This window comes from Micrasema longulum, unplaced genomic scaffold, assembly GCF_059751315.1.
Source record: "Micrasema longulum isolate JH-2025_06_02 unplaced genomic scaffold, ASM5975131v1 h1tg000638l, whole genome shotgun sequence".
NCBI lineage: Eukaryota > Metazoa > Arthropoda > Insecta > Trichoptera > Brachycentridae > Micrasema > Micrasema longulum.
In genome coordinates this window covers 156,467-169,946 of record NW_028277834.1, presented here as the reverse complement: position 1 = coordinate 169,946, position 13,480 = coordinate 156,467, and the positions used below count along the sequence as shown (strand labels likewise).

At 31.8% G+C, this 13,480-nt stretch overlaps 1 protein-coding gene across 3 annotated transcripts in view; it reads left to right on the top strand.

Annotated features, from left to right (window-relative positions):
* LOC148279967 (protein tipD-like) overlaps positions 1 to 11,135 on the top strand; it is a 55,436-nt gene extending 44,301 nt beyond the window's left edge. For all 3 annotated transcript variants that reach the window (XM_088229129.1, XM_088229128.1, XM_088229127.1), the window contains 3 exons: positions 1,675 to 1,883; positions 4,671 to 4,760; positions 10,995 to 11,135. In XM_088229129.1, the coding sequence (XP_088085255.1) occupies positions 1,675 to 1,883; positions 4,671 to 4,728 (267 nt within the window). In that variant the 3' untranslated portion in view covers positions 4,729 to 4,760; positions 10,995 to 11,135. The remainder of the gene's footprint in view (positions 1 to 1,674; positions 1,884 to 4,670; positions 4,761 to 10,994) is intronic.
* The last annotated feature ends 2,345 nt before the right edge of the window (positions 11,136 to 13,480 follow it).

The window sequence follows — 13,480 nt, the reverse complement described above, 5'->3', positions numbered from 1 at the left end:
AATTATAGAAAAATAAATTGGAAAAACCCTGCAATAATAAATACACAGGTACATACTGAAAAATATTTATAACGCAAATTAATATCCATTTGGTAACTCTCGACCCGAGTACGGCCCATTGTTTTGCTGCGAACTGTAGCTAACTAAATACCCAATAGTCATAGAATGGTTATCCTACGTTTGGGCTCCTCCATAGCTTGGCGCATTGTTACTCTGAGATTAAACTTAACAAACGAATAAACGAATGCAATTTAAATCAACAAACTAAAATAAATAAACACGAATCTAATGTCAAGCTGTCTAGTCTTGCAAATATTCTTCGACTCTATAGTAGCTCTTTTTCTAAACAGCCTGATCTTGACAATTTTTTTGTTTTTTTTTGGCAAAGCCTGAATTTCAAGAGATACCTCATAGTAGAATCGTATGCAGTTTTAGGAAAAATAGTTTTTTTGCTGTCTAGTAGAGGGCACAACTAGGATATTTGGATTTATCCTGTTGAACCGATGGAAATCTCTTTTCCTCTCAGAATCATAAATATTTTTATGTACATAGATCAAGTTTTCATAAATATGGTGACTGTTAATAAAAAAGGTTTTTATAATTAAGGGTTTAATATCTAAAGGAAAAGTTGCATTGAGAAAGTTTAGTGCTACGGGAAATTGGAAATAAAAAATGTTTTCTTGCACGCTGTTTAAAGTAAAACTTTGAATTAATTTATTCATTTACATTTAAAAAAAAGTTTTTCTTTTTTATATGGACACCTCAATTAAATTAATTGCAAACGGCGAAACTTCTCTAAAATGTATGAAAAAATAATAAAAATACGTTTTAACAAAAACAAACTACTTTGAACCGTCACATTTCAATTATGTCTTTCGAAATTTTTAAATGTGGTGCTGGAGAAGTATGTTTCGGATTCCATGGACAGCGATGCGTGCAAATGAGTCCATACTGCATGAATTACATATGGGGGATCGACTTTTAACTATATAATGATAAATCATTCATTAAGTATGGACACATTTGTACTCATCGCCGTCCGTGGAATCCTGTATCAAGGCGAATCCTACAGTACTTTGGACACATCGCCAGAAAAGAACCAGACAGCCTCGAAAAACTTGTGGTGATGGGCAGAGTGGAGAGGAATAGATCCAAAGGTCGCTCACCTACCCGATGGACAAACTGAATTAAATCTAAAATGGTATCTTCAATAACTTCAGCTCTTCCCTCTGTCCATAACAGAACTACCTGGAGGCAGGCCACAAAAATACCGATCCAGTGAAGCCGCCAGCCATCCTATCACGAAGGAAATGACGAGAATGAATGTGGTAGATTTTCGGTTTCCATGTAGCCATGTTTTGCGTGTTTTGAAGGTATAGGTTCTCTTTTTAAATGTCAGGAAAATTTACCTACTTAAACTAGTGACGGCATTGCAATTTCAAAATCACATGACAGTGAAAAATCATAGCGATGATAATACGATACATAAAAAAGCTTGTTAATATTTTTATTTTTTTTAAATCACGAAACATCCTCATTATTTTTATTGGTTCTTTTTCTTGTTATGAATTGCATTTGTTAAAATTTGTTTTTATTTATAGTAACAGTTAAATTTATGTTTTTAAGAAAAATGTTTATTTTTAAGAAAAAACATTCAATAATTATGACTTTCAGTACAACACCAGTGGGAGATATGTAATGGTTGGAGGATCCGGATCACGGCACATGGAGGCTGTTGACATCATCACTGGTCAGCTGATTTCCTGTTGGATTCATCAGGGAACTATTTCCAGCTTCACATCCCGGGAGAGTAAGATCGCTTGGGCGGGAGAACTTCCTGTTGTGTCCATATCGGATTTTCACAGTCCTGAAGAATTCATTACGTATGTTGAGTATTTTATTATGATAATACAATATTTTCACATTTTATTTCTGTTGGTTCTGTTGTTAAGAATCCTCTTTATAAAATGCATATATCATAATTAAGCAGGATACAAAATGGATTCCTGCAACTTCTAGATCGTAAATCTTAGATTTATTTTGATTCGTACGAAGACACATCTTTCTTACATGGTTTAACTTCCCTAACTAAACGTAGATGAATTTTCGATCTGTCTTTTCTATACAATTTTTTTAACAATTCTTCAAGAAATAAAAGTACATTGTTATTATTAGAACAAACGTAAGAATATGTTTATGTGTGCCCTATTTCAAGATTCAAAATAAATATATATGAATATGTTACATGATTTCTTTGTCACTTGGTCCCGTTGAAGTAAATTGTCAAAAAGTGGTTTGTTTGTCAGTTTAGCGGAATTTTCGTGATTTTTGGTCCGTTTTAAGTAATTATATAAAATGTTCACCAGAGTGTAAAAATTTGTCTGTATTTGCATATTTTAAAAAGGTGTACCTGTTAAAGTATGGGTAAAAAATATTTATCATTTGGTACCCTTAACAACATTCTTAAAATAGAAAAGGTTAAAAATCGATTTTTGCGATACTTACATATAAAGAATATAATAATTATCCATTTTTGTATCCATCATTATTTTTAGCAGGGATGCTGGATTACAACACCCTCGAATATCGTAGTCAAATTTTTATTGGGAAACATTTCTACAAGCTGATTTCTGGATGTATATATAATCCGAGTACACTGAAAGATAATTTTAAATGTTCCCAGAATTATGCTAGAGCGTGATTTCATGCGCTGTTTTTCACACCCAGAAGCCGTACAATTGCAGTCAGAATTCACTCATTTATTGGGAAATTTGCTTGCTGAATACGGCTTCTGCGGATAAAATGGATATTTTTTTCTGTATATATCGGCCGTTTAGCAACTATCTGCTTTCTATTCATTAACTTTTTTTATTTAAAAAAAAGAATTAAAAAAAAAAAAAAAATATAAGCGTTCTTATACCCAAATATTTTAATTTTGGCGGCCATTCTCAGCGAGTTGTAAAAAACTCACTATTAGAAAATGGAAACCAAGTTGGGGTAGAGTGGGGTTAGAATCTTGGACCTCTGATCTGTAAGTCTGCAACACTAGCCACGGGACCACGACCCAATTATAACTTATATTTACAGTCTGCATCACGTGTTGGGTGAATTAGCTCGTAAAGTTATACAGACTACAATTGCCAAATAAATAAATAAATGTACAAAAAATTACATAATTCACTCTTCAATAATTTTAATGTTTTTAAATACGTACTGGCAAAATGATTTTTTTGTCTTTTGTAATAAAAAAATCCCGTTTTATATAGACATGTTGATAGAATAATTGCAATTAATAATGTAAAATTAAATGGACAATTTGACAGTTGCAAACGTAAAGAAAATGGTAGCCTTCTTAGCCTTAATTCTTTACCGAGTCTTCATCGAGATGACACGTGATGCTACGCAGAAAAATGTCAAAGCGTGTTATAAGAAAATCAACGGTTCTTACGTATAATATAGAAACTGCATTTCGCGAGGTTTACGGGAGAGCAAGAACAAAGCTGTTTTTTTTTAAGCTATCAGTTACACTGTAAAAGTGCCAACCATACTTCAGGCCAGGGGAGAACTTTTAGAAGAGTCAACGTGAAATATTTAGTAAGAGTCCAAAAAATTAAATATTTCGGTAAATAATAAAAATGCAAATACTTATTTTTAATCTTAAAAAGGCTAGCATATTTTGAAATCCGTTAAAGATAACCATTCGACGTGTATATTTTTGAGTCATATATTTTGGATTGTGTACGTAATGTATTTGTGTAAGTTGTTATATATTACCTTAAATGTCATTGTGCTAGGATAAATTAAAAATATCAATGTTCATTTGTATTTTTATTAGGAAAAAACTTGAAATAACAAAAAACTTTACAAAACTAAAAAATATTCAGATCACTTTTCCAGATTTACAATTTTATTTATAAACTTTTAAAACCTACTTTCTATATTTTTTTTTGTAGGAGGAATGTTAGTAAAAAAACACTTTGCATTATTGTTTTATTTTTTTTATTAAAATAAATATTTGCGTAATTATGATTTACCCAAATATTTCATTTTAAGGGGGCACTTTCGGTGAGTTGTAAATAACTCTATATTAGAAAATAGGAATAAAGGTTTGGGTAGAGTGGGATTTGAACCATGGACCTTTGATCTGTGAGTGTGAGGCACTAGCCACAGGACTACAATCCACGTCACTTTGACGTACGGTAGGTGTATATACACGAAAGTAGTGCACTTACCCGAGCGGCACGGGTATCTTCTGCAAGCTCTGTGGGTCGCCTGAGTTGGCAGGAACGGGGAGCGCATTGGAATGGGAAAAATAAGTGGGAATTATATCGATTTTTAAAAATCGATGACGTCGTTTCGATCAAGTTTTTAAATCTGAGGTTAAAAATAAATAAATTATCATATTGATTTGAACGATTATTTTACATTGGAATTTTTCATAGTTCCTGACTGCGAAAGATTGATAGTGTTACTGTCATGTCATGGATGATTGAGATATACTGAATTTAGTGTGCTAATGCAGCAGTACTCTATGCACCAATGCGTACGGTGTGCGGGTAGAAAAACGATGATAATGAATTTTTTTTTGTGAGAATTTCTGTCTTTACAAACATTATTTTGGAAACGATTTTTTGAAAATATAGTAATCAATTATTATATGTTAAATACAGGCCAGATTCAACTGAGGATGATAACGAAGAAAGTGAATGTAGTGATGAACTATTTTGATGATTTCAATAAAGGTCCTTTTATGATAACCTGTGAGTATTTACTTTTCGTGTTTTTTCTTTTGAATAAATGATCATTAGGTTAAACATTTCTAATAATAATTTACGATAACACACTCCAAAAAAAGCATAATCATTTTTCACTCGCAAAATAGAATGCGTTTGTCTCGTTAAGCGATCAATAAAAAATATTTTCCATTTTTATATTTTCATTCTGGCTTAATCTTTCGCTGTGAAGGTATTAAAATTTTATTCAAATTAATTATGCATCGTGCCTTGAAGTTCCTTTGTTCTTTATCTAATTAAGTCAAATGGCGTTTTGGAAAACGACACAATTAGTCTTGCAAAGAACGTTATTACTTAATAGAATCACATTTTATATCGTTTCAATCAATTTACGTCGACAGATTTGAGAGACAAAAGCCTTCTTTCTTGACTTTTAATTAATAGCGCTGTTTCATCTACTTTAAGTTAAATTTTTACGAAATGATTTAAGAAATTTTCGTCTCGAAGACTTTAATTTCCACTAGTGATTTTCAATTCATTAAGCAAAACATCGTCTTAGAATTACATTTCTTTCCGTGTAAAAACATGCATTTTAAGAAACCAGCTACATAATGGTGAACAGTATTTTGTCCTCCCCATTCTTGTAGAGAAGTATTATATACCCCCTAGGAAGCTATTAAGATTCAATTGTTACAACAGAGATGGAGAACATTTAGGAGAAGGGAACATAGATGTCTAGGCATTTACAGAGCTTATGACCTAGCAGGTTAAGGTGCCTACTTTGAACACTGTAAAGGTCATCGTTTTGCCTATGTTTGAGCACTGCTAAATGTCTTGTCTATGTCTTAGCAACCGCTATTAACAATAATGTTGCCATAAGAAAAAAACAGATAAAATATTTTTTCTATTAAAAGGCTCGCCGTGTTTTAATAAAATTATTTACACTAAAAAAAAAAGTGATTTTTTCTCTCGATTACAGTTTGTGTGCTATGTTAATTTTATATAGATAGTTAAAAACATGCCTAGTTTTCTTTTGTCTAAATGTAGTGAAAAATAATAAATTCTAGGATAATGTTTATTTATAAATTTATTGTATAAATAAGTACATATTAAATACCAGGGAATTTATTTAAAAGTAGTGAATAACAAAATGAATATGGAGCGTCCTCTGGTTGGGAGAGTCTCTATCTAACATGGCTCAGCCTGATCTAAGATGGAGTTTTTTTTTTATATTTTAAAGTATAAATAGTTCTATACTAATATAATACTAAAAATAAAATAAACTAAAACTACTTAATTATAAATGCATAGCTAATCAAATGTAAAAACTAAATAATCATTAGTGTAAAAATATAAAGTATATATATATGCTAGAATAAATAATGTTACTTAAACATAAATCATAAATTACAACAGAGACGAAGAACATTTGAGAGAAGGTAATAAAGAAGTCTAGGCATCTACAGGGCTTATGACCTGTCAATGGCTGGTTTAAGTAGCTACTTTACACACTGTGTAGCATTGACCATTCTGCCCATATTTGAACATCTATATACCTACGATTCTTTCATCTGTTCTTCGTCTCTGTTGTAATGTGTTGATATAAACAGCTCCCCGGGGAGTTGAATCCAGTCCATGTCTACAAAAATTTGGACAAACAAAATATTGTTGATAAATAATAAAGTAAAATATATAATTTTTTTTTTGCACCACAACAGGCCAGGAGGCCTAATTACAGTGGTGAATTACATCATAGAGCACCTAGGCTTGAGAAAAACCACATTTTTAATTTTTGTGTTCTCACCGGGAATCGAACCCGGAACCTTCCGTGCGTGAATCAAGCGTCTTGACCACTACACCACGGAGGCCGCCTTTATAAAGTAATTTAATACATAGGAAAATAAATAATATGTGTACCAACTATATAAAGTAATCGTTTCTTAATCTACAAGTATTTTTCAAAAAAATCTCTCGCTACACTATTAGTATGTGCAGTTATTTTAATTTTAAAATTTGATTTACATTTTAAGTCCTTTATATTTGTCATGAAATCATATAATGTTTTTGGGGCGATTACATTTTATTGCTTTTTACCAAAGGTGGTTGATATAAGTGGGACAATCTCAGAGTAATAATGCGCCAAGCTATAGAGTAGCCCAAAGGTAGGAAAACCATTCTAAGACTATTGGGTATTAAGTTAGCTACAGTTCGCAGCAAAACAATGGGCCGTACTCAGGTCGAGAATTGCCAAATGGATATTAATTTGCATTGTCATTACTTTTAAATATGTACCCGTGTATTTATCATTGCATGGTTATTCCAATTTATTTTTCTATATTTCGCCCATATTTATTTTATAAAACTGAAAATACATGTTTGTGTTTATTTTTTTATTTATTTATTCATTTTATTCACAATAAACTAATAATACATTTATTGAGACATAAATCCCAACTCCACGGAACCAAAGTCCTGTGTTGAGTTTGATTGTCCGTCACATCTCCGAAACGGCGAGTAGTAGTGGCCTGAAATTTGGACACGTTATTTTAGATGCAATTTCAAGATTAACATTGCTTTTTTCGAGTAAAACTTTATTCGACTTCTACTCGATAAAAACTCAAACTTTTTATGGATGCCTAGTGCGACCTCGACATATTACCCGTAATCAACTGTCATTATCAACAGTAAACATACTTTAATTCACATATTTATCTCATAAATTGAGAAAAAATTGTATCTGAAGTAAATATGTTGATATAAGGAAAGTTTTAAGGCAACATAATACACGTTACGGGACAATAAATGACAAAAATCAATGTTAATCATGGGAAAATATTCGAAATTAATTACCTATGAAAACTGACTCCTTTAACACTTTTGACGCTCCTACTGCCGCAGCCAAACATACTGCAATTCACCATAGTCAATTTGTATTCATTATAACGTAAATATCCGAGTTAATTACAAACAAAGCCCAGAACATCGACAAAAACATCCGATCGAACCGTAATGTTTATGTTGTCAAGCAAAACAAAATGGCCACCAATTGGTTGCTAACCAACAAACCAACATCTCTTGCGTTCCATGAAACGAAGTGATAGGGCTTCTTTATAGGTTCAAGCATTATTACTTTGAGGGGACAATACAGTATACAGTATATAAACCTTTTCATCTTTGAATTCAAATAAACATTCTGAAATTAGTTTTTCCTGTTATAACGATAAAGTTGAGTCAAATCCGATCTGACTTAGACAGAAATTTAATCCTGAGAATCTTTTCTTGCTTTCATTTTCTATTCTTTATTTACCATAGCGAAAATTAACATAATATTTTCAAAGTACTAACAAGAAAATTAAATTTTCACTGGAGTATCTCTCTTATCTCTCTTTGTGTAACTTGATAACCCTGTTAAGAGTGAGTTATCATTTAAGCTTGAAACTACATTGTCTAATTTTTCGCATTGAACTGGCGAAAATTTTTAATTGAGACATTCTCGAATACTTTAATGGCATTTCGAAACCATCAAAGGAAATTTTCTTTTGTGTACTTAAAATATTTTCTCGGGGGGCTTTTTATTCCGCCCGAAAGAGCTTTAGCGGAAGTTTACATTTTTTCCGAAGGTATAAAAGGTACCCTTTACGTCAACTTTTAAAGTTGTTTAAATAAATTACGAAGATTTAAAAAAATGCTTCTCGTAAAGATTCTGCCTAAAATAAAAATGGTAAAATACCCACTCGCAACAGTTTAATTAAGGATTGAAAAAATGTACTAACACGTTTAACTAAGTGTTTTTCCATTTTTTCAATTTATTATTTATTTATTTACAAACATAAGTTTATTGTCCATTATTTGAGATAATAAGTCCCAACTCCATGGGACTAAAAGTCCTGTGTTGAGATGGGACGAGCAATTATATGACACAGACACATGCGTACATCACCACAAATATAGGATTAGAAACATAAAAAATATTTCAAAAAAACATAAATATGGCAGATCAATATGGTAACAGTAAACTCAAGCATTTGGAAAATCATCAAGGAGTTTCCTACTCAAATCCCTCCCACTAAGGAAAATCCAGTCCTTAACTCCATTCTTAAAAATAGTTTTAGTCCTTGAGAGCTTAATACGTTCTTCCAAAATATTAAACTCTCTCGGTGCGATAAATGAGAGATGTCTCCGAGCAAAAGTATGGGTTTTGGGTATGACATAATTCATGCTCTAGGAAAACCTCGTGCGGACATTTTGCTGAGACCTCTCCTTATTGTTTGACCAGAAGTGTGTAAGTGCTTCTTTTAGGTACAATTGTCTCACATCCAGCACTTTCATGTATTGTAACAGTTGTTCTGACGGGAATGTTGGGGGGCGCCAGAACATTATTCTCAATAATAATTTCTGTGAAATTATGAAATTATGAATTACGAAATTATTAATACAACAGAAAAGACGATTGTTTCAAGTTAAAAAGGCCAATCTTAAAAAAAATATTCAAATGTCAACAATGTTTTGAGTATGTTCAAATGTTTGCCATGGGAGTTATCTAGATCTAAATTTGTTGCAACAAAGAGGGAAAATATTTATGAGAAGGGAATATGGAAGTCTAGGCTTATGACCTGTCATTGACTAGTGTGTAAAGTGACCATTTAAACCAGCCAATGACAGGTCATAAGCCCTGTAAATGCCTAGACTTCCAACGTCCCTTCTCATCAATGTTTTCACTATGTTTTGCAATAAATTTAGATGATTCAAATGTATTCATTGTGTGTTTTTATTTTATTTAAAAATTACAAACACGCATTGCAAATCATTAGCAATATGTATTTACTTACTTAATACTTTACCGGAATACATTCATCATTCCCTTTCCGCATCAAGTGGTGCATAGGGCACTGGATTGGCACACCAATTGCAGCGTATCATGATAATTTTTGTTCCATGAAAGTAAGATGATCAGTCTCATGCTTCAGGTACCAACCAGTCCTTCGACTATGAAATATTTTTAGTGTGATATAAACTATTTATTTAAAAGGGAATTGAATCCGAGACCTCTTGCATAGTAAGCAAACAGGCTAACCGTTACACCACGAAGCCGACTAGCCAGAATACATAACATAATTCAGTTATCAATTTATTACTTACTGATTTACATTAGAACTCCGTTTATCCGAACTTTAGTGGTTCGGATTGCCAAATATCTGGATATTTATCGGAAAATAAAAAATAAAGGAGATTTTTCAATAATGAACAGCTGCTAGTACCAAAGAGTCACAAACTGGCATATCAGCTTTCGAAGGGAAGTTTTGGGATACCCTGAATTTTTTGTTCAGTAATTTAGAAATTTAAATAGGTAAACAAGTATAATGTTCGTATAAGATGTTCTCTGATAATTATACTGTTTTAATACACGAAGCCAGTTAGAAAGATAAATATATTTTTTAATTTTTTTTTTAATAAAAAATAAATAATAGCGTTCTTATAATTCACCCAAATATTTGAATTTTTTGTAACCATTTTCAACAGTATAGTATAGTATAGTATAGTGGGGTTAGAATCTCGGTCCTCTGATCCACGAGTCCGCAACACTAGCCACATGACGACGACCAAATAACATTATTTGGTTCACTGATTACAAAACTCACATTTAAAATAGAGATTGGTATAAGAGTAGTAACAGTTTCTTAAATAACAGTCGAGAGCAGGGGTTTTCAAACTGTTGGTCGCGGATGCCTGTTTTTCGTCAAATATTTCAAGTATACTTATATTTTAACGTAGTTATGCAGAAAGCAGCTAGCTTAAGAAAAGTGAAACGGAAATCATAGCATCTTTGTGAAAAGAGTGAATAATCAGTTTGAATGTTTTTGACTTTAACAAATGATTAACAATGAATATGTGAGTTTTAAAAAAATATTACAAACAAGTATCTCATTGTGTATTGGACCAGTTAATTTTGTTTTGAAACTACCTTAAATTTTTTAGAGTCATTTGGGTGTTTTCTGCAAATCGAGAAATGCCGTTTTTGTGATCGACACTATTTTTAGAAGGTGATGATTACAGTTTTTCGTATGAAAGCGGTCTGGCTGTTTTTATCAGAACATAAAATTAACCTTACTGCTCCCGATAACACCAATACCTAATTTTTTTTAAATTATGGACTGGCTGTTTTCTGCATAATAACGTTCATTTTGGGGTCGTTAATCAATATGGTTCGTTGCTTTAGTTTTTTGTTTACAGTTTAATTAATTTTTTGTAAAACTGTTTCAGGTGTTTCTGGAAAATAAATTATTATTCTGCCACCTTTAATTTAAAATAGCAAAATGATTGAACCGAAATAATTATGATTTGCTAATTTCAAACTCAGTATTTCGGTTTTGTATACTACCTTGCGAACTGTCCAATGACGCATATTAACAATTTGGTAATTAATGCACTATGAATTTTTATATTTTATTATTGTATGAATAAAAATTGTGATTTAACTTAATTACTTCACTAGATATAGTATTTTGAATAATGAAACACTTATATTATAGTCACGTTGATTTCTATGTTAATATTAACTTTTGGGTGTTTAAATAAATAAAATAAATAACCATAATTAATTGATCCAGTACTTCTTCCAACCAACATAACAATTCATTGATACCAAAACTGCATAGTTGAGTTAACAGATATGGAACGACTGCAGACATTCTGTCCAATACTTTATATCTTACAAGTCCACAATATTAAGTTTATTTAAAGCTGCTTATCAAACTATTATTGAAAAGTCAATTCCATAAATAAAAAAAAATAAATTTATTTGTTTATTTTTATTACCCAATACCTGTTTTTATTTTCCATAATATTCAATCGTATTGAAATATTGGCAAATACGCATTTCATTTTTTTATCTTCTTCATGCTTGCTTAGTAATTAATTTTACTTACATTTTTCATTTACAGAAGCTTTACAGAATTTGTTTTATTGATTTATTATATCTTAGCATTTTATGTTTACATGATTACTATTTTTTAGTTTTTACCTTTTTTATCTATTTTTTCATACTTTGTAAAACTTTTAAAACAAATCTTTTCTAATTTTTCTAATTTCCTAACTAATTTTAGATCTTTTTTCTGGATGTGTTTTTTTTTTTTTTTAAGGAATAACCCGCTAAGTATCTATTTTGAAGCTTTCAGCAGGTGGGATAGAGAGGATACGGAGGGAGGTAATGAAAAATACACCATAACGCCCAGACCAATTGAGAAAAAAATCTTTCTTTGATTTTTTCTTGCAACTGGCGGGAATTTAACCCGCGCCGCCAGTTTCACAGATAGCCGTCTAACCAACTGCGCCACGGCGCCTGTCATTTGTGTTTCATGTTTTAATATGTTAGCGTGTATTTTATTATTTTTTAGTAAATGCCGCTTGGGAGTTGATGAACGAAATAAACAAATAATGTTACCATTAGTTCGTGTACTACCATTTCATAAAAAAACCAAACAAATACATATTGTTTCAGATAATCCAAAAAATTTCAACTTTGATTTTATTTTTGCCGACTTTTTCAATTCATTTAAACCTTAAAATCACTTTTGAAAAAGGGAAGTAATTTAACGTATTTATTTTATTTTTCTGTAATATTTACTAAAACCAGCTGTATTCTCCAAGAATAACGCTGACATGCGTGGCATAAAAATAATATACTTGTCCACGAGATTTATTTTTCTGTTGCTTTATTGTTAACATTGGTTATATAATATTCGGTATGCACTTGTGCACAATGGCTATGGCCAATAATAGGTGACTAGTGACAGGTCTTGTATGCTTAAAGACATTAATCATTCCTGCTTGTCAAATTTGCCATTATCTCTCAGTGCGCCGCCTGCTTGGATATTATTAAGGGTGAACCAACGTCAAATCTGTTATGGATTATGAGACATCCTTCACGTATTATACCTACTTAATTCTGTTTGCTTAAGTATTTGTAAGGAAAATCCAAAAAATAATATAAAAAGTCTTACTTTTTAATAAAACAGGAAGAATAAAGGTTTACTTTTCTTTCATCCCTTGGATTATCCACGTCCGTCATTCTTGATAAAGAAAACCTAATGTAATTTTTTTTACTTTGTCTAATATTATCTTCTCGTTCAGAGTACCAAAATTTTAAATATTTCCCTGAGCGATATTAGGGCCGGTTTTATTAACATCCGCAAGTAAGCTTGATACCATTTTAAACTAATATTTAATATACCGGCCAAATACAGCGTTTTATAAGCGTTCGTAGCGATATCAGTCGTTAAAATCTCACCCCTCCTTTGTGGTCTTCCGGGCAGGCGGAAAATAGCTGGAATTTTGTAAGCCATGGTATGGGGGATACTGGTGCCGTTCATTCTATTGACGAAATCTCTCCAGAGTCTATCTACTACGCCTTGAGTATCGCAAGCCCGTCCAACTTCTTGACTCCAGATTCTGCCCTTTAGGGTTTTTCCTAAGTACTTTCATCTCTGACGTTCAGAGCAGTTATTTAGCTTTCGTTCTTAGTGTATCTATCCTCGTCTCCTTGCATTCACCATAATTGGTCTGACACACATTTTGTATATCCAAATGTTTCTTCTAATCCGCATCTGTTTATCGACGACATTTTTTAGACATCCAGATGCTGCCAAGGCTTTACTCGTTTGTTCCCTCACTTCCGAGTTTAGGACGCTGTGGCTCGAGATTTTAAAACCTAAATATTGAAAAATACTAGATTTTTTTGTTTTCCTTAC